Genomic DNA, 21,301 nt, shown 5'->3' on the forward strand with positions numbered 1-21,301 from the left:
GTCCCCTCCGGATGCTTCCGTGGGAGAGCCGGCGTTGGCGTCGCTGCCGGGTTGCTTTGGCAAAGAGAGGAACGCGTTGGAAAAGTTGTTGAGCGGTGCCTCGTTGGGAGCTGCCCGGCCGTAACGACAGCGGCGCGGTGTGAGATAAAAACATACCGTCACAGCGCGAGCGGTTCGTGCTGAGAGAAACGCAGCGAGCCGTGACGGGCCGCGGGGCTGGCGCTGCAGTCTGCCTGGGCTCCGTGTGGGTTGGACGTGAAAACGTTATCGAAGAAAAAGCTTTTTTATACGTTGCAGAGAAAATATAATTCTAACAATCCTCTAAAAATGCATATGGTAAAGTTTTTATTTGGATGAGCTACTGTGCAAGTTATGCAAAAATCTGTGTATGGTAATTTATGCAGACGTCACTTATGGTGCTTCCACTATGCAAGTATAGAACAGATCCGTCATCACAAGTCAGAAAGATCAGCAGGCTCTGAGACTACAGCATCTTCAGTCTTCATTCACATTTGGACTTGGAAACAGTGCTTTCCATGGAGTTAGAATGTCAAATGTATTCTTTAAATACTTGCAAACTTCAGTTTTGGTTCTACAAATACAGTACTGAGACCACACCACACTGCTTGTCGTACAAAAATAACTTCATACACAGTCACACACACAGGGAAAAGGATTGTAAACTGCTGCCAGGGGCAACGTGCCTTCTTAGCACTTCCATGGGTTAGACTGCAAATAATTTTATGTCACAGTTTAACTAAGATAAGCAAAAGACAGGAAAATAGGCTTTTCTGGGAATGAAAAGTGGTTTCTTGTGAGAAAGGGTTGAATCAATCACTAAAGAGCACAGCCTTCTCTTGAATCTGCAGTAGTATATGGTGGCAATGTCCCTGGGGACTAGTGAACTTATTTTGCATTCCTACCAGCGTGAAGTCAGAATCTTACTTAAGACCTGCTCTTCTCCTTGCTGTATGAAAGCAAACCTTGCAGCTCTCTGGAGCACAGCCTCACCCCTCCGGTGTCAGATCCTTCCAGCATCATTAGGTGGGCATCTGTCCCCCAGTTATCAGGGTTCCAGTTAAGGTGGAGATGAAATTTACTGCTATTGGGACAATTTAGCATGAGACCGTGCCTGTCTTACCAGGACTGAACAGAACATGTTGTCTACGCAGTCATGCAAAGACCAGTGATTCCACTTCTTGATTAAGGTATTACTTACTGTGTGCCAAGATGGCAGAAGTTGTCCCTTACTGATAACTGCACCGTAAGCTGAGTTGTATGAAGTTCAGTTTTACTGATGGGAACAGCAGTAACATGACCAAAGCTCTGCAGGCTGACATAAGCAGGACTGAGGTGAGCAAAGTTATGTGACTGCCTAAATGTTTATAGTCGAGGCTGTAGTTATGTTCACAGTGCAAGTCACTGGAACTGCCTCTTATATTGATGTCTCTGCTCAAATATGCATCTAAAATATACTGTCAAAGGTATGCATGAGAGAAACATAGGGACAGGGAATTGTAATGTTTTTTAAAAAAGGAAAAATGTTATGGTTGTATGCAAAGAATTTCACATTTGTATGGTTGTGTAGCAGCTGTGGAAAAGGGTCTGAGATACACGGTTGGCTGCAGTGCTTTCCTGTCCTGACAAAACTATTACTTCTATGGAGTCACATTTTACACACATCCTAGTAGAAGAAATCAGTATTTAAATTACCCCATTGCAAATTCCAGTTTGGTAAAATACATCAGTAGCACAAGAACGTCGTGTTTTTCTCTCAGGCAATGAGCATTTAGTTTCTTTAGAAGTTATACTGACTACTGCTTTTTGCAAAACGCAGACGGTGGCAATTTAACAATTAACTGCATTTCTGTCCACCTCCTGTCTTTCACTGACCAGCAGAGGCGTTCTGGAGGGTTCTGTTTTCCCTTTCTTTCCGCTGCCTTCCGAGCCCATGGGCTCTGTGGGGCTCTCGCAGGCGTTGGGCGCGCTGCTCCTGGGCGCCTCGCTGGCGTTTCCTCTGACTGTGATGTGCTCCCATCCACCCTATAAAGGATCGATAAGTACAAGAAGAAAAACATCAGCCTGCAAGTTCAGTATTTGCTGTTTGTGCACCGCTGGTTTTATAACATTTTATAACATTTATTCAACTTTGTAACTTTCAAGTTACCTATTTAAAATCCAAATGAATGACTTCCAGCTATAATTGCGTCATCCATCACATTTAATTTAAAAAGGAAATGAAACAGGAGAGCAAAGGTTGATTTCCTGCAGGTGTGCAAGCCCTAGCTAGCTCACCAGCTGATCAGGCTGCTGCCTATCTCCGAGCAGCCCAGCTCAGCTGCAGCACGATGCCCACACGTACCCCAATGCCGTAGTCCCACGCCAGGCCCTTGGGTTCCATCGGCTGAACCCCAGTGCGGTGGCAGACGGTCCCACAGCTCAGACTGTGACTTCCTTGCACTTTGTCAGCTATCACCCAGACCTCAAGAAAGCAAAAAGAGGTAATAACAACATTTGTTCTTCACGCTGCTATTCCAGACATGGCAAATCTAAGCCTGCTTGACTGTGTTCGCAGGCAGCCCAGACTGCTCTAATTCAGACACCCAACCGGATAGCTGGGTTGTAGTGGAAACAGTGCCAAAGTACAGCTTGGCACGAAAGAGGTTATACATAGAAATGCTGAAGAAATAGAATAACAAGGCTTTTAAGGGATGGCCGTATCACTATTTCACTGTCATTTTCTGTCACGCTATCAGGATTCTGTCACTCATATCATCATACTGTGGAATAAAACCATGCTGAAGAACATTTAATTACAAAAATACATTGAGCATAATTTTTAATAACCTGATGGTATGCCAGGAAGCTTCATACACACCTGGTCCAGGGGCCCCACAGACATTTTACGGATGTTATTTGAGACATGATCCCAAGCAGATCCTTGCGGGTAGCTCGGCGTGATGCCCTGCCGGTACCACAGATTGCCTGTGAAACAAAAGGTCCTGGTTGCAGCTTGGGGTTTTGCTCCACGTAGAGTGGGCACACATTATGTTTCTGACTGATGTTTTACAGGAAGCTCCCTACTTTGGAATGTGTATTTCTGTGGTTACTCTGTATAGCTTTTCTGGAAAACTGCAGCTGTTCTGTTTTGAAGAAAAATCTTTAGGAAAAATATTTATATAGAGAACTACGCTTTAGAGAAGTAGAACATGAGAGTAAGGTCTCTGAAGGAGACTGGTGTGAAGGGCTTGTTTCTTCATGGTGCAGCTACTTGCTTCTGGCTTTAGCAGCAGGAAGGAATTCTTAGTTCTGTTTCAGGGCTTCAGGCACAAAAGCCTTGTGTGCAGCTCTCCTGAGAGTCACCTCTGTGACTTTTTTCCAAAAAACAGCATAGATGGAAGAACAGATGATGGTTGTTGTTTAAGGTGCTACCAGCTGTTGCAAAACATGTCTCTTTTAGTAAGAAATACTATTCCTCTTGGAATAATAACCTGTCCAAGCAGATGATTTGACCTGGACTGATGTATACTGATTTATTTTTTCTAACATTGATGAATAATTTTTAGAAACCCTTACCATTTTTATCCAACACAAACACTGATGTTCGTCCTACTGAGACTTGTTTTAACTTTTGTTTTTGAGGCGAAGGAATGTGGTACCAGCAGTCACCTAGAAGGCAGAAATAGGGGAGTAAAACAATGAGAAAACAAGATCACATATAAGAGTTCTTGGAAATGTCTGCAATGGAAATGCATAGCTGTGCAAGGGAGCCATGAAAGGTGTTACACTCAGTGCATTTATACCAGCTTCTTTGTGTAGATGAACAGTGTTTCTAAATCACCCAAGTGAAAAGCCAAAAAGCCAACTGACTTCTATAATTAACAGGATGCTATGACTCTTCATGGCAATGTAGTAGAGCTTGCATCACGTATAAGGTGAAGATTGTACCACAACAGTACAAGAACTCACCTGCAGGTTTCTTTGGAGACACTGAGCCCCGATAGAAGGCAGAACCATCTCTAGCAACAGCCCACACCTGGAAAAATGCTCCAACCGAAATGGAAATGAAGGGCTGATCTGTTCCCACGTGAAGCCAGGATGTTCCCTGACAAATCAGAGATGAATTGGTTAAAAACTTCTTGATAAATTATTTTAATGATTACCAAATGGGAGTCCCTAAGCAGTGAAAAATATTCTAAGTAATAATAATTAAAAAGCAAAACCAAAAAGACTGAACAGAAACAAGGTTCCTGATCTTTGAAGATAATTGGATCTTTGAAATGAATAGTTTTACTGAACTTTACCAGGCCTTTCCAGTTAAAATCTCTGGAATTCAGGGCCTGCATGTTTCTGAGTGGCTGGGATAGAGACTGGCTTCCTGTCTGAAATTACTCTTTTTTGATTAAACAACAATAATCCCAAAAATCAACAGGTTAAAATCTGTTTTCAGATTCCATGTACAAATTCCCAGTCTTGCTGTTGTGTCACACAGACGTGTGCAGTTGTAACAGACTCAGCAGGATGGAAAAAGAATAATCCCTATAAATGCTTGTCTTCTTGCACATTTTTCCAAATACTGAAGTATATTACATGTATTATGCATATATATACAATATATGTATATTACATTTTTTCCAATTGCAAATACAGCTTAAAGTTAGTGCACATAAGCCCTAATTTGTTGTTTCAGCACGTTTATGAGGAAAGGTGTGCTCCTGCTGGAGTTACTGGTACTGGTGGCTCCTTCCTGTGTGCTTTATTGGATGTGAGGTCCTTATTTCCGTCTCGGTACACAGAAAAGTCACACCTGTAGGAATCCCAGCACCCCCTTTTAACTGAGCAGAGTTATGAAAAGCCAGTGGGCAAACCCCATTGATATCAGTGGCAACTAGATTACAATCATAGTTAAGAGAAATTCTATCCCAGGGCAGTTTACTTGAATGGGATGTAAACATTATGGGGACAATGGGGGAAAAAAAGGAACAAAGCTCTCAGTGCAGAGAGTGGAAGTAAAGCACTTACTGAGGAGAAATATACGGGGCAGAGGATAGGATAGGATAGGATAGGATAGGATAGGATAGGATAGGATAGGATAGGATAGGATAGGATAGGATAGGATACAGTAGTTTGTGTGGAAGGGACTTTCAAAGGTGACCCAGGAAGCAGTGTGACGCAAACTGAGATAAGAAACACGGGCAGAAAATGGTCAGAGTTAAAGGAGAAGGACTTTCAAATCTGGGACACAAAGGGAAAAAAAATAACGAGGTGCTTTGAGAGAGGGCACTGCATGACTGCGTGCATGTACGTGGGTGATTACATTAAATACATCAACAAGGCAATAAAAATAAACAGGGAGCCTTACAGCTGGGTTTTGCTGTGTCACTCCAAGCCTGCAGAGCACGTCTCCTTTGTCACTGATTGCCCACAGTGCTACTGATTCTTCATCATCTGCATCTGAACTGGGAATTATGGAGATGTCCCACAGGGTAACAGGAGGCACTTCCAGCCATGGCCCGTTGGTGACTATCTTACATTTTCTGAAGTAAAAAAACCCCAGACCCATCAGAAGTATGTACTTTCTATAACTGAATTTGTTCCCTGGTCTGTTGTTGGCTTCAGTGTGAACAGTGCTCAGGTCCTTTCGTTCAATAGGTACAATAAGAATTAGTGGTTGTTTGTTTAGTTTAGTTTAGTTTTGTTTTGTTTTAAAATGGCTTTACTACATCTGTTCTGATTTCACAAAGCTAAAAAAAAAAGCTAAAAAAATAAAAGTTACAGCATAAAACCAAGGCTGTCAGAGGAACTGGCAGCTTTTGCTACCCTGCATCCTAGCTGTAACTCAGTGCACAGCAGCTGAATGGTGAAATCAGCTGAGAATCCCACTGCACAGGGAGCTCCACACCCAGTTCATTCCTCTGTCTTGCCTAGGGGAATTGCTTTATAGCTTGATTTTTTGGTGGCAACTGTTAGAAAGCAGATGTAGCATTCTAAGGTAAGCAGAGAAAAGGCTTCTAAGTTAGAGATGGGTCATCCTGGAATTGGTGCATTTTTCTGAGGCAGCTGCAGCAGGGTAGTGCTGCCTGTTAGGGAAACTATGTTCAATTCTGTGGTCACAACAGATATTTCTGTGTAGAACAAATGTCCAAAAATCTCAGGGCATTCCTCTGTCTCCAGTTCTGAAGAACAGGATCCAGCCATGAGCTGTTCCCTATCTGTTTCCAGCTTTAAATTGAATATTAAAGCAGGAAGAACTGTTTAGGCTTAAGAATATTTCTGAAGTTGCTTCTTTTATTTCAAGTCCTTATTTTGATGGAATGGATTTTGGTTGGTTGGTTGCATAGCCTGAAACAACAGTGGCTTGATGCTTCAGAGCCTCATAAGATACTATACAAAGGCTGAAACACTCTGCAGCCTCAGCAACAAACTGAACAATGCCTAATTGTCAGATCACAGTCATTTATTAGCGTAGTTATGAGATATACTAGTACAGAAAGCATAGAGAAGCTGGAAAAACAGTAAATGCACAGACCTTCCCTTCTCAGTAGAATGTAATAATTGCAGTCTGCAATTTTCCTGGTTGTATCTGGATGTGGTGTACTGTGATTTAAATGGGGTTGGGATTATCTGTGGCCTAGTGCATAGCATGTGGGAGTCATATGTGAAAACGGTTACTACAGATGACACACATTCCTGTTGTTTTAGGTGAATTACTATACCTAGACCTTATTATTCCTTAATAATTTACCATATAGAGAGAACAGACACAGAGAATCACTAGCTGACTTTTTTCTACAGATCCCACAAAACCAAATAGCTTATCTGCTTAAAATAAAAGCCATACTGCTATGGACCCTGAGCTTCTCTACTGGAGGTGGGTTATTCACTGCGGGTTTCTTTACTGTTACTCTTATTCACTGCGTGATGACTCTTCCCCTAGTAGTTAAAGGAGACTATATGGGAGCAGTTAGTGTTCAAGTTCAAACCTTGTATTCCTGTCTCAGTTCCTCACCTTGCCCAGCGCCTCCGTCGGACAAAGTCTTTCATTGTCTTGTGGCCGTGGTAAGACCTATGAAAACAGATTGAAATATGTGTTCGTGAGGATGTCAGGGCATCTCCAACCTCGGTGGCAGCCTGAGAGCATTGTCCATGCTTCTGTCCACCAGACAGACCTGCTGCCCTACCTCCCCTGCAAATTTCAGTGTTATTGTCTCCCTAGGACAGGAGCAATCAAGGCTTGCTTGTCCCTGATAAAGCATGGTTAGTGTGCAAAACAACAAATGAGAAAAAGAGAACTTAAAAGATGCCTGTGAGGATTTAAGGCAGGAAAAGTTATCTCCTTACGCTGGAAAGTCTGCTGCATACTGCCAGCCTTCCCGGTCAGTTCCACCCGAAGTACTGAAATCAACGTACCAGTCGGATACCTATTGCAGGAGACAGTGACAAGCACAATAAACACCTAGTGTGTCATAAAAACAATCTGTTTCAGTACTTCCCCTTCCACCTTTTGGCATGCTTGCTAGAAATCTTCTAATACTTGCAATATAAATTCACACAGAATTTCCCAGGTCTCTTTAATTCACCTGAAGAATGAAACAGCCTGAACAGACAGACATCTATTTCCCACAAGACAAACAAAACAGCCAGAACTCCCAGCTCTTAATGTTCTTTTGACTGTGGAGCACTACTACTGTTGCACAAATGAGGAAACCAAGGTTAAGTACTGTGACGAGCCCGCAAGAAAAATCCAACTCACCGGATCCCAAGTTTCACATCCTACTTGCTAAGCCTTACCCTCTTTGTGAAAAGACTTTCAAAACAGAATTTACCCAAGACCACTGCGGTGAAGGAGGCTTGGTGTTGGCTTTGGTGCACTCCTGCAAACCAGATGCATCACTCCACATGTACCTGTCTGTGGGCAGGCCTCTGCAATGAAATCGTGCACGGAGAATGCAAGGTATTTACAACAGAATTCCAAAGGGGAGAGAGGAAAAAACTGCCCTTAATAATGAAAAATGAAAGAAATGAAAGATTCTGTGCACTAACAAAGCTAGAACAAACCCTGTGACATTTCATTTGACATGAGTAAAAAAGTACACTAAGTAATTGCTGCAAATCAAGAAAACAACCTGCTGCTATATCCAGTGACTGGGTTCCACCGCTGGTTCTCATAGATGTAAACACATTTCACGTCCGACTGCGTATAAATGTTATCAGCACTACTGGCCAGTCCTATGAGAAATAAATCATTTGGATTACAGGAAAGGTAAACCTCATAGACTCTGCATTTTCAGTTCCATTAGCCACAGTAATATTTTTGATTATTCTGTTTCTTACTTTCAAGTTGACAATATCAAATTGCAGTGCCAAATCCTTCCTTATGGGTGCCCAGCTGCCTGTACAGCAATACATATTAGAAAAGCTAGAGGAAGGACAGCATGAATAGCTTGCATAGCTGACTCAGTTGGGAGGATAAGAAAGAAACCTGCACCTCACAGGAGAACAATCACCGTACCTTGAATGAAGCCACCTCCGTATCCACCAGTGTAGACCCACACTGTGTGATCGTATCCTATGCCCCACACTATGCCTCGGTTATTGCACTCTACCAGTCGAAGATGACCTCCAACTTGACGCCAAAACCTGCCAGAAAAGTGACAGCGTTTTACATTTACCCCATACCACGTCCATCAGGAATGTATTCTTACCCCTCTCAACTCTATCATATCCTGAGGAAAAGGCAGCTTTATTTGCTTGTTTGTTTAACCTCTGTTCAATCAGTAAGTGATGGCAGCTGCCAGTTGAGAGCATTCCCTCCGAACAACTACAGCAAAGTTGCTGGAGGGAATCTGTCAGTCTCCTCTGGGAATTTTTGTCTGGTTACTGTCTGTACTTCTTAGCAGCCATCCACTGCCTCTGCTGTAAATTCATCCTCATTCTTAATTCTAAGAATTGCCTTTACCTAACAATAATACAAATATTTCATATATTTGCTATGGAGATCAGACAAAAAATAGGGCAGATTTAATTCTCCCTATACTTCTAATCTTGGCAGGTTAATCCTTTTGTGGGCTTTATACAGCCAGTCAGCCGTGGCAATTCTCGGGAGAAGAATGGGGAAGTAAAGAAACCACAGAGGAGTATTTTAGTTATGGGAATGGAAGGAGATGGCCTAACCTGTAGCCCAGGTAGGATGTAAGAGGACATCTGCTTTGTGATTTGTCAGATGCTGAAGGAGCTCTACCCTGAAGGAAAATGGCTAAAGTATTTCTGAAGCATTATTACTGAAAGGCGCTTTGTGAAATAACTCAAATGTAGGGTATTTTAGCTGCAGGTTTGGCCTTTAAGCCATCAGTTCTGAGGCTGTTAACTTTGCCTGGAGAGCTTGCAGTACTGTATTGTCATAGTTGTATAGAACTAAACAGGAAATGCTCCTGGGCAATAGTGACTGGGGAGAGCTGAGCACTTCAGATTTCCCGACTCAGATACTGATACAGATGGCAGCCCATCAAAGCCACCGACTTGACATGGAAGACAGACTTTGCAGGATGGCAGCCCGTGCTAAAAGAACGGCCTCTTACATTTGATCGCATGGCATCGGCTGTGGTCCAGCCTCCAGCTCAGGACTTGGCTCGCTAACGAAGATGTCTCCTTTACAGCTAACTGACCAAATGGCTTGGTGAGAAGGAGGGCCTTGAATCCGTCTGCTTTCACAACAAGACATGGTCAGCAGAGACAGCTAAAAAACAAAAGGCAGAGAACCAGAAGGATTCTTCTTCAGTGAGAACGGCAGATGACCGCAGATTCACAGCAGAGGAGACAGGAAGCCTCAGCTGCCTCTGAAGAAACTTGAACAGGACTTTTAAAATACTTGATTTGCGGAGATAGGTAAGGGGCCTAGATAGTGTAAATGCAGTGCTCAGATTTCAGAGGCTAGCTTTTATGTCTTATCTCAAAGACAGCCAGCTTGAAATGAAAAATTCACAAATTACCCAGTCATGCATTTCTTGCTCTGTTGTGGCTGCCAGGCAGATTGGCCATCGCTGCTTTGTCCTTTCAGGTGTGTACAGGGCAAAGGAGTGCTTGCCTTCCTTCAGAACTTCAGCTATAATAGTGACTTCATTCAGGAACACGTGAATATACTAAGAAGAGAGAAAATAAATGTGACCAAGGTGAACAAACTCAAGATATTCCTGCCTCAGTGCCAGCAGTCTTGCACTTCACGACAATGAAGAATGCCTTCCTGACAAGTATAGCAAAGAGTCAGTTCCTGGTGCAGAAGGAATCCTGCTGCTAACGTGGAGCTCAATTTCCAGGCCTACGCCTCCTCTCATTCCTGTTGCATGTATGCATCATCCCTATTTGTCATGACTCTGGCCAGCTAAGCTTGGTTCTTTCCTCACAGCTCGGAACATTTTGAGCTTCCAGAGGAAATCCCAATTAGTGCAAAGCTGACGGATTAAGCAGTGTGGATGCTTGCTGACTGGGCGTTTCTGACAGAGAATTAACACAGCTCTAGCTTAGACAAGCTTCTGGCTCACGATTACCCTGGGATACCTTCGAATTGATTCCCAAAACAACAACATTTCATAATTTGCCTTCCTTAAAAACACTTCTCTTCCTTCGTAGGATCTTTCTTTACCATGTGTAATTCTTTTGAGGGTCTCAAGCTGAACGCACCTTTTTCTCCTCATGATACAGGTAGTAGATGAACAGGATGCTGTCACGCATTCCATCGCTCCCAGTGAACTGCTCGAGTGCCACTCGCACATCCATCCATTTATGAGGCTTCCAATTTCTCCACCATTGCAACATCCCAGTTTTAACCCAAACTGACTGTAATGCAAACACGAATATTCCAAAGTAAGGGAACTGCAAGGCTACTCCTTTTCCCAAATACTGTTTCTTGTGAGCACAGGAAATCTCTGTCCCTTATTATAACACACTTTCTGCTCCCACTTACAGGGGTTTTGACATAATCTTTTTAAATTGAATTAAAACTCTGGACTCCAGCTGCTTTTAAACAACTGAATTGCAGACTTAGCAACTGGCATTCAGTAATTAGCTATGAAGAGACTCAAACCATGAATGAAAAGAGCTGAGGAGTCTTAAAAAGGGGGAACTTCAAAGAGAGGGGCTGCCATTTCAGTGCTGCTATTGATATTACCATCACTGCTTTATTGATGCAAGTTAACTAATCACCTAATGATCACACAGAGGAACAGTGAGTCACTATTTCAGTTAGAGATCTTCACGTTGTGGTGGAATAATTCTTACAGTGTTCCATGGCTGCAAATGTTTCTCTGACTTTGATGCTTCAGGATATTAAGCAGTGGCTGACCAGTGCTGTATTTATGCCTATACAGAACGACCAGCTGATGTTTTTAGGTGAAAATTGCTAGCCAGTGTTTGCTAAGCTGCTGGTTTCCCACAGGGAGCCTTGACAGTGGTACTGCAGGAAAGCTGTCACAGACTAAAATAAAGAGGGGAATAGAAAGCTGACAATAAATTCAGATCAGCACATCAGAAGTGGATTGTTGATACCCAGTATTGATAGATCCAAGTGTCAGGAGACAGAAGTAGGTGTCCTCATTGCTTACCTGCTCAACAGCCTGTTCGTAGTGCCTGAAATTCTCCAGTTCCCTCTTCGTCCTTTCACTGAGCTGCTGAAAGATTTGCTTTCGCCATGCTGCTGTCTGTGCTGGAGTGATGGACAGAGAGAGAGACTGCACAGAGGACGACAGACCTGGAACAGAACCCAAACCAGTGCATTTCAGTGACGCTGGAATACAGTCCTGTGAAGAAGGAACGCTTGACTCTCCTTTGAACACCAGACTGAGTCAGTCCAGCCTAAAAGATTTTGCTAATTAGCACTTGAAGTGGAATCACTACACCTTTCAAAAATGAGACTTTTGTCACTCACTGCAGATAATTAGGAAGTACCATGCATTAACTGTTATGCCATTAGAAAACGCTGGGACGCCACAGTACGTGGCTTATTTTGAAGATGTGGTTATATTCCATTACTGCCAGAGTCTCCGTTCCAGCCTCATTCAGTTATCAGTGGGGCTCAGTTTACACTGCCTGTCAGTGACGCCTGTCTTACCCTTGTCTCACTGTGGATGGTAGAGGGGAGTCAGAGATTGTGGCATTTGCCTCTCTCATGAGAGCCTTTCTCACTGCTTTAGTTATTATTCAGCACTGTTTTGGGTTCTGCCTGATTCTGCATTTCCAGCACACTGATTTTTTTTTAACCAAATTCTTACAGAAGCTGAGAGAAAATACCACCTTTCCATTTTTGTATCTCAATCCCAAAATGCAGCACTATCTTCAGACACGGAGTGTAACAAAAAACTGCATTAAGAGCTAAATGGGTTGTCAGAAGTTTTGCACCATGGCTTTGCTTAAAAACAACAAGCAACAAAAATCATTTTTATAATGAGCATCATTAACTGTAACTGGAAACGATGGTCTGCTGCAGTGACTGAGCTGTACCTGATGGAACAGCGAACCATTTCAGTGGGCTGTGCAGGTCTACAAGACAGCCTCCCCCGGACACCCAGGCCCACAGTGGGTGCTCATCAGCTCCGTACTGTTCTTCAGCTCCCACAGAGAACATGCCAAGGGAAGACAGGCTGGATGTTTCTGCAAAGGTGCCAATGGAGAGGACTGCATGCCTGTGGGCCTCCTTTAAGTCAATGTTCGTCCACTGCAGTTCTGCAGGAGGATTTGGATTTGTGGATTTACAGCTTTCAAGGTGAGCTTTCTCGTTATTTGCTGAAGCAGCAGGGGCTTCTTGATCAGAGTCCAGAGGATCCACAGTCACACTGGCAGGTGCTCCTGCTGCCCGGCTGCCTGCGCTGCTGGCTGCTGCTCCCACTGGGGGTGTGCTGCTGAAGTTTGTGGGTATGCTTGAGAGCTCTGTGTCCGAGGAAGTGTCTGCATCACCCTGAATGATGGCGTTTGTCTGGTTCTGAATATCATCGGTAAAGAAACAGCCAGCACTGAAGGACAAATAGAAAATTAACTAACTATAATTCAAATACTGTAAAGTAAGACAAGCCCAAGACCACAGAAATCGACGTAGCCTTCCAGCTTTAGGAGAGATACAGTAGATTCTTTTAAAGGTAGGAATCTATCATTAAGGGAAGAGTAACATGAATCTGGCAGATCAGTACAGTAAAACTGAAACACGACAGGAGATTCCACTTATTTTTGGGGGGAAAAAAAAAGGGTGTTTGCTGCCTACAACTCTCAGGAAAACACTGAAGCAACATCACATTTTCTGGCTATGAAATAGTAGGATTTTTTAAAGCCCATTATTTTGTGATTTTTGTCTCAGCTAGAGAGGGCTTCTACTCAGAGCACAATGTCTCAGGTAGCTTCTGCAGCATGCCAGCAGCAGTGGTACATCTTGCACAGCCAACAGCCAGCACACAGCAGGAAGGTACTGCCTTCAGCTCCTGAGAAAGACACATGGTGACACTGAGGAGAAGGGTAGTGCTAAGTGGAGCTTGCACTCCTTCATTGTATTTCACAGGTAATGTCTTATTTTATTAAAGAGTAGCTGACATAGGGATAGTAAAGCGCAGTAAAACACGCTCTGTACTGCCAGCGTGCAGTGAACTCCAAAGTGGGAGCGTCAGCTTCTGCTCTGACAACATCAACTGCTGCCTGTTGTTAATTTTAATGGCAAAAAAGTAAATGCTCTCTGGTGTACATAATGGTTAGATGCCTTCTCTGCTTCTCTCTGCCTGTACCAAAGTATCTCCTAGCATTGAAGCTCCTCGTGTACAGTCTCAAGCAGGTATTTTACGAAGCACCTGAGCAGACTTGTTGAGCTCCCCGTCTGAGATCTGTCACTCTCTCGACCACAAACAATTGCCTTCCACATCTTCCCACTGAGCTCACTTGGCGTGACACCTTGGCGAAAATAGATTGTTCTGTCATCACAGCCAATTCCCCAGACCTAGGGAAGGAAAGGGCTCGGTGAAGGAAACGGCATGGAATGTAGGTGGGTGCTGTTTACAAAAAAGGTGCAGCAGTGGAAAATTCACTGTGAAAATCTGCCAAACTCAGCATTTTCCCTTTCTGTTCTTCCTTACTGCTGATGCTGTAGTTGCAATATCAAAATTCTGTACCATCACAAGAAGACATGAATGTGTCACACAAGCGATGTGCTACTGTTATCTTCTGAAGAATGAAGCCATGCATTGCTTCCTAGCAGTTCAGTCACATGGACCTCTTGTTCAGCTGTCCATATGGGCATTGCTGATGGCCCTCGCCTGTGCAGTGAACACAAGTAGCCTCACAACTTGTACACAGCTATCTTACCTGGTTATTTAAGCCTACATTTACCATCATCATTTCTCCAACCATTTCAATCCAGCTTGTTCCACATGGATTATGTGAGTTCACACCTCTTCTAAACCACACCTGCAACAACAACAACAACAGAAGTCTAAGGTTTGCCCCTTCTATACTGTACTGGCAGACTGACAGGTAAATTTACTTTCTTCAGTGCACCAGTTTTAATCAGGTGAAGATAAAATAATTCTTAAGACAGTTACAGTTTCTCAGCCCCTGGAAAAATATTTGCTTTTACATGTAAAATGTAGGCTACTTTTTGGTGACTATATCAACTTCCAAATAGCATTCCTGTGAAGCTGGGATGACAGAAGGGACTGTCAGAGGGATCTTTTCAGTGATACTGCTCTATAAATTGTCTACTCTTAGATTAATTTTTACCAATCAGAAAGTGTATGTGGGCTGAGTACCTGGAAGAATTTCCAGCTGGAAGTTTATATTTAGGATCTGGACTTATAATGGCAAGCAGCTATGTTAGAACTTGTTGGTTGAAATGTGTGGCAGACACAGTATTTGACTGCTTTGGGCAGATTTGAAGAAAAACGTGTAGTGGAAATGCTAAGTCATGGCCTGAAGCAGTGATGGAGCACCTGGTGGGAAGGCAGGGCCAGCCCAGGGGAGCTCAGGTGCATGCAGTGCAATGCACTGAGTGATGGAAAGGTGGAACCAGGATCCACCCACCCCTTGTAGCCCTCATTTAAGGGCTGGCAGTGGAGGTGAGGGGATTGCATTGAAGATCTCTGTGTACCTGAGGCCTTCTGAAGGTAAGCAGCTTTCCCCTGCCCCCTCCCATTTCTGTGTCCATGTTTGTTGCATTTGGGCATATCCTCGCTTGCTGCAGCCTAGTATTTTCTTACCCTGTTATTACTGTTGTGCTTTTCATTGCATTGTAGCATTACAACATATTAGCTTTTCTATTTTTATATAGTGGTTTTATTGGCTGATGGAGCAGACGGGATGCAGTCGGGTGCAATGGCACAGTTGACAAACAGCGCCTCATTAATTCAGAGTAATTCAGTTATTTTAAATCGCTAGACATTCGTCTATCCCAAAATGCACATCTAAAGCAAGAGCTACTCTATCTTTGTGTGACTGTCTTGACTTCAGTCACATAACATCATGTGAAGCCCATAAACAACACAGCCAACAAAAGAATCTCATTCACATTGCTCATCTTCTGTGAAATTGTAAGTTCTGGAAGTTACAGTGCCAAAGTAAAGAATCCAAAAGTATTACACTGTTTTAGTGTTTGACATCAAACATATTGAATCTTCCCAAGGAAGAAAGTATCGAGATCTCTCAAGTTGCACTCAGCTATGTGTATCACAAACCAGAGAGCATTCCTATAACAAGAGGGAACAGAATTCCCCAAACTGTAGGCACAGGGAGACCAAATCACCAGTGTTTCCTATGAAAGTTACTTGCCCGTTTCAGAAAAGCAGATACAAAAAGGAAGTATAGAAACAGAACCAGGGCATTAAGCTCTTACTTTTCGATCTTTTGTGACACACCATACCACATCGACACCCACAGAGACGTGCATGATCCCATTTTCAGAGCTTGGGGACTCCACAGTGCTCCAGGAAATTCCTGCAAGAAACAAAACACAGAAGCCATTGTATGTTATTTTCTTGTTTAATGCTATGAAAATCAAAGGAGTTTCCCAGTAAATATAAAATACCTTGAGGGTTATTCCTGTCAATTCCTTCTCTCACAATAGCTTGCCCTTCCCACAGAGTTGCCCAAAGGAGGTCATAGGGCCCACAGCTGATCTGTGCAACTTCACCAGGAGTGCTGATTAAGGACCACGTGGAACCTTCTGGATTGTGATGGCAAACATTTTCTCTGTACCACACCTAGGCAAGTTTTAAAAGAAAGAAAAATGTGACTACAACAATGGAGCTATTGAAAAAGCATGATGACATCCTGATGGACTGGAAAGAACACTTCTTTAACAAGTACTTTTTCGTTCTTTTTGTTCCGTGTTTGCTCTCTGGGCCTTAAAAATATTTTTATGCTGCTGAAGATTATTTCCTTATTTATTAAAGGAGGAGGTGTTTTTACAGATTTTCTTTTATCATAGAAATGAATCTGGATTGGACACATGACATGTTGCAGTCAAGTTCTGTGTATATTTCAAGATTTAAAAAAAACCACTTCGGTATATGTCACAGTGTGTTTAAAACAAACAAACAAAAAAACAACAAAACAAAAAACAAGGAGGAACAAATATACAGCACAGATGTGTCCTTGTTAGAATGAGAGCCCAAACTCTCACTGAGCACAGTTTGCTGCAATATGGGTAAAAATTCTGTTCTCTGTGCAGCTTTCAAGAGACATCCAGTCCAACTGCTGGCCTGCTTGCACTGCCTGCGTGCTTATCTTGAGACCCCAGTGGGTATAAGAGCATCAAACAAAGAAAGCAGCCTGTAGTGGGCATATGGATGCTCCAAAACACAACTGCTCAGTGCCATAGCAGCATTTCTAGAAACACATTTTTCCTCTAGAAGCTTTCACTTTGGGAAATGAAAGCCTCTTATATGTCAGTCAAGTAAGCCTTAAGAGTGGGATGCTTGTCACTTATTACTGGGGAGTCTGAGGCATAGGAAGTTTCTTTTTTTTTTTAAACAATTTAACCAAGATTATCTACTTTGCCAGGCAGAGTGAAGCGTGATTAAAATCTCAGGCTACCAGTTAAAATGTTGTTCTTCAAGAAACCACAAGATAAAAATTGTCTAGAGATAAAGAAGGTTACTCAGCTCTAACAATAATGGGAATAAAGAAAGAAGCCATCTTTACATCACTGAGCAAAAGAGGAGAGACTTTAGGATGGCCTAAAAACAAAGAAAAAAGATGCATAGTTTTCAATAAAAAATAATAACGTTCCAGAGCTGGATTCCACATTGCTAAGTTAGGAAACTCTAATAGCCACCTCAAATCTCTCCAATTCTAGGGAACTTTAAGGAGCAGGCCTTTCTCTTTGTTACTGGTGCCACAGTTAGCGTTCGGGGCAGTTTTCAGGACTAGTCGGCCCAAGTTTGTAACACTCAGCTGTTTATAGAGGTTTATGCTTCCAAAGCCCAGCAACCTTAAGAGATACTAAGCCTTTCCATTTAGAATATAGCTTGTTAAACAATGTAGTCTTACAGCAGTTCTTAGATCCTCTGCCAGATGCTCAAACAACATAGTTTCTTACCAGCGTAAGATGACAACAAACTTGTCTTGCTTTAAAAGTATTTAATTCCTTCTCAGTAGTAATTCAAATTAGAAAAGCTATGTAATATGCACGTACCCTTCCTTGCAAAGAAACTGCCCATACTGATAAGCGGCCAGGAGGCTCGTCGGTGATTTCCCATCCTCCAGTCGAGATGTCATTGAAAGGGTCTGGCAACCGGTCTGGGTCATCGTGTGACACGATCTGAAGCAAGGGTAGGATGATTGAGAACAGAAGAAAAGTGCTGCGGTGAATTGGTGAGTTGGCTGATGGCTTAGTTTGCTCACTGTGGATGGCTTTAAGTGTTGCTTGCTAAAATGGCGAAGCATGAAGTTTCTGTCTCTCGTTGTAGGCTACTAGATACAGAGTGGGGAAACAGCTGGAGCAACATGGAGTCATTGTTTCAGCCCCCAGCTAAGGAAATTTCTGCTGCAGAACACTCCATAGAGATGTTCTTTGAATTGGAGAGCTGGAACATCATGAACTACAATTTTTGCGCATTCTCAGAATGGAACAGAAATTATTAAAGAACAGTTATTCATACTGTTACGATATAAAGGTATATATTCAAACAGTTGGTTTGAAATTTGTAAAGAAGCTGAGCATCTCTATGTGCATTAGCATGAAATGTGGCACCTTGCTGCCACAGGTTCCTATGAAAAATCCCAGATTTCCATTTATGCTTGCGTGAATTACAAGGCTGGAAATCAAGGAATCCAGGTCCAAACTGGAGGGCAACAATAATCAACTATAAGCACAGGGATATTAATTTGTGATTTCAGAAAAATCAGTTAGTATGAAGAAGATCTCCAGAACCTTCGCCCAAACATCCCGTGATTTGTATCTCCTGTATCTGATCCACCTCCTGCGTCTCACACAAGAATTCCATTTCTTATCCTTTGTGTAGGTATTGGGGAAGTCTATGGCGTAAGTCCAGCCCTGCAAACAGAAGTTTTCTTTCATGAAAGTCTGCAGCAAGGAAAAGCCTGAAATCTTTACTTGGAGGAATTCTGCACACAAGTCATTCCTACAAACCCAGTACAAGTTTCTGTGCATGTCCCAACAGCCTAATTAAACAGACCAGCTAATTCTATGAAGGATTTATGAATCATGTCCTAATTCCTCTGCATGCTATGTACAGAACAAACAAGACACAGTAAAGCATTTTGCTTTCTTTGTAACGATTATGAAAAGCAGTGATACCAAGCTGGCAGCAGTTCATGGCCCAATCCAAGGAGAAAAAACAACTTCTACAAACTTAAGAAGCCTTCAAACAAGATTCTTCCTCGTGTTGTACTGTAGTTGAGCTATCTCCCAGAAAGAAGCAGCTATGGGAAGTTAAGTGCTTTCTATTTTCACAGACCTTTCTCCCACTCCTAAAAACGCCTTCTAGTTTACAGACTAAGGATTCCCAGAACAGATCTCTTTTCAGTATTGTTCACCTACCCCTTTCTCTGTTGGTTCCCCTCCAATATTTTCATCCACATACCAGTCAGACTCCCACTCCCAGTGTGGTGAAGGCAGTGTGAAGCTATCAAGCTGCTGATGCTTCAGCCCGCTCACATCGCTCCACTGCCAGCGGTCACTGGGCAGTAATTTCTCACAAAAGCCCCCGACTGGATTCCAGCGCTGCCAGAAAATAGAGGAAACGTTTTACTTGAGGTCCCATCATCACAGTGGAATCTGCAAACCTCAACTGAATCATAAGGAATGGGTTTATTTTTAAACTAGATCAGAATAAGGTTAATTCTTGGGGTGGATGACAGCAGTTGATGCTGCAGGGCTGCAGTTCGCATTCCTTGGGAGAAGCTTTTTTAAAGTATCAGAGCAGGGTTGCTTGACTGCAGTGCTGGTCCCAACCAAGTAGTTTTCAGCATGTAAATAGGGATGCCCAATGATGCAGTTTACTGCTAACAGTACCTTGGTGATGTGTGACACTGTAGCATTGGGATAACTGCTGCGTAGATGGCACTGGGATTTCTGGTGTAACTCATGGGAGAAAAATGATCAGCATCTTGCCTGCACTAGGGAAACAGCATCGTTTCTGTGCCAGAAACCACGTCAAGACAACTACATCAGTAAATGCTCTCGTACCTTGTGTTACAAAGAGGATTTTTTTTCCCCTAAATCTGGCTTTAATCAGTTGCAGAACAGACAATTTGCTTGGCTTTTCACCAGCACAGCTGTGATTCTTCTTTTTTCCCCCATAGTTTTGCCCATTATAGAAACACTGGTGAGGTTTGTCAGGTAATGCTGCCCTGCATGTTAGGGTACTGCTGGAGTTTAAGTCTGTTGTTGTTAGCTCTCGCAGAACACTTTTTTGTGCTTTCTAATATCTTGTTTTCCATTTTTCTCAGGCTAGAACAAACAAAAGTTTACAATAACAAACCAAATAGCTTTTAAAGTTTTGCATTTCTTAAGGAACGTTTCCATAGACAAGGAACATTCTTAAGTGAGTGGAAAGTTGTATCAGTTTTAAATTATGTATTAAATTAGTTTGTTATATTTTCACCTACGTAGATAAGCTAGTGTCTGTTCTCAGCTTGCATTTATCCCTTTACCCTTTAGAAGGCTGTATTAGAAATACCCCTTAGAAATGTATTGAAGAGAATCCTCCTGTTTTGCCTCTCAAATAACTTCTGGTTAAGTTAAAATGAAAATAGAGAAATTTTCTTTAAAATACTATTTTAAAGACATTCTTTTCAAGTATCTTCCATTGAAAGGATCATCTTAATAACATTTTTAATACAAAAAGCTGGAAATGGACTTTAATGAAGAGTCAGTGCCCTTATCAGATAATTCCTTGATACATTACAAAAACAGTATTTTCTTAAGAATAACGTGCTTTTGTTGGCTGGGAGTTACATTAGATTTAACTGTAAGGGAACTGTGTGTTTGTCACCACTGCACTCATCAGCTCCCATCCGAAGTGGTGTGCAGTGTGCTGCAGCACCGCTGCTGTTGTTTAGGAAAGACTTTCCTTTGGGAATTGAAACTGAAAGAGTAACCTACCTGGCACATGTGTGCTCTTCAGAAGCACGAGTTATAGGATGAGAAGAACATGCAGAGACAGCTGATCTAAGGATGTACTGTTGTTTCAATCTGAAGAATACATGGCAGAAGTACCCATAACACCGCATACCTGATTCTCATAGGTTTCTTCCTGGTATCTGATGGGAACGTCACCCGAGAAGACGTAGGTGTACACCTGATGGTCGCAGGCTATTCCCCAGCAGCACTGCTTGACAGCAGAGACCCGCTTGAATTCCAGCTGTGTGTCCTTACAGAGCTCCCAGTATTGGCCAACAGTAGGCAGAGTGTAAACCCTCCCGAAAATGTCAACGGCCCACAGAAGGGAACTGGACGTGGCCATGTCTGAAAGGCAAAAATGGGTGATCAGTGGAAATGTCAGCTCTGAGCCATCTCAAATGACTTGAAAAAAAAGTGAAGAACAATATTTTAAGAAGAGCCCCTGTGAAGCTGATGGCCAGCGCTCTTTCAGCCAGAGATGTGCATTGAAACAACTTGTATGCTTCTGAAAATTCGCACAGCTGAATTAAGATAGCTGTCAAGGCAGCTGAAATAAACGGCTTTCTGGGTATCGTCCTTTGAAATTTTGAGACGGAGTGTTTGGAGGAGAACTGTGGGAAATCCCATAGGAACGGAAGGTATGCGGGCCGTGCTGCAGGCGAAGCCAAACGCCGCCCGGCCGTGTGGCCGCGG

General features: G+C 42.8%; 1 protein-coding gene across 2 annotated transcripts; it reads right to left on the reverse strand.

Annotated features, from left to right (window-relative positions):
• Positions 1 to 322: 322 nt before the first annotated feature.
• On the reverse strand, positions 323 to 21,215 carry TECPR1 (tectonin beta-propeller repeat containing 1). 2 transcript variants are annotated; one of them, XM_010719687.3, is made up of 24 exons: positions 20,721 to 21,210; positions 19,025 to 19,207; positions 18,395 to 18,517; positions 17,657 to 17,782; positions 16,046 to 16,220; positions 15,854 to 15,954; positions 14,332 to 14,433; positions 13,821 to 13,966; positions 12,493 to 13,001; positions 11,598 to 11,743; positions 10,678 to 10,833; positions 9,990 to 10,139; positions 9,579 to 9,736; positions 8,513 to 8,640; positions 8,127 to 8,229; positions 7,827 to 7,923; positions 7,342 to 7,421; positions 7,010 to 7,066; positions 5,363 to 5,537; positions 3,970 to 4,105; positions 3,577 to 3,669; positions 2,879 to 2,985; positions 2,363 to 2,482; positions 323 to 2,043 (listed from the first exon to the last, which is right to left on the reverse strand). In XM_010719687.3, the coding sequence occupies exons 1-24, from the start codon at positions 20,949 to 20,951 to the stop codon at positions 1,849 to 1,851; spliced, it is 3,597 nt and encodes a 1,198-aa protein (XP_010717989.1). In that variant the 5' UTR covers positions 20,952 to 21,210; the 3' UTR covers positions 323 to 1,848. The 2 variants fall into 2 exon arrangements, with proteins under 2 accessions (XP_010717989.1, XP_010717990.1); XM_010719688.3 differs by lacking the exons at positions 323 to 2,043; positions 2,363 to 2,482; positions 5,363 to 5,537 and having other exon boundaries at positions 2,882 to 2,985; positions 20,721 to 21,215.
• Positions 21,216 to 21,301: the final 86 nt, after the last annotated feature.

This window comes from Meleagris gallopavo, chromosome 16, assembly GCF_000146605.3.
Source record: "Meleagris gallopavo isolate NT-WF06-2002-E0010 breed Aviagen turkey brand Nicholas breeding stock chromosome 16, Turkey_5.1, whole genome shotgun sequence".
Taxonomy (NCBI): Eukaryota; Metazoa; Chordata; class Aves; order Galliformes; family Phasianidae; genus Meleagris; species Meleagris gallopavo.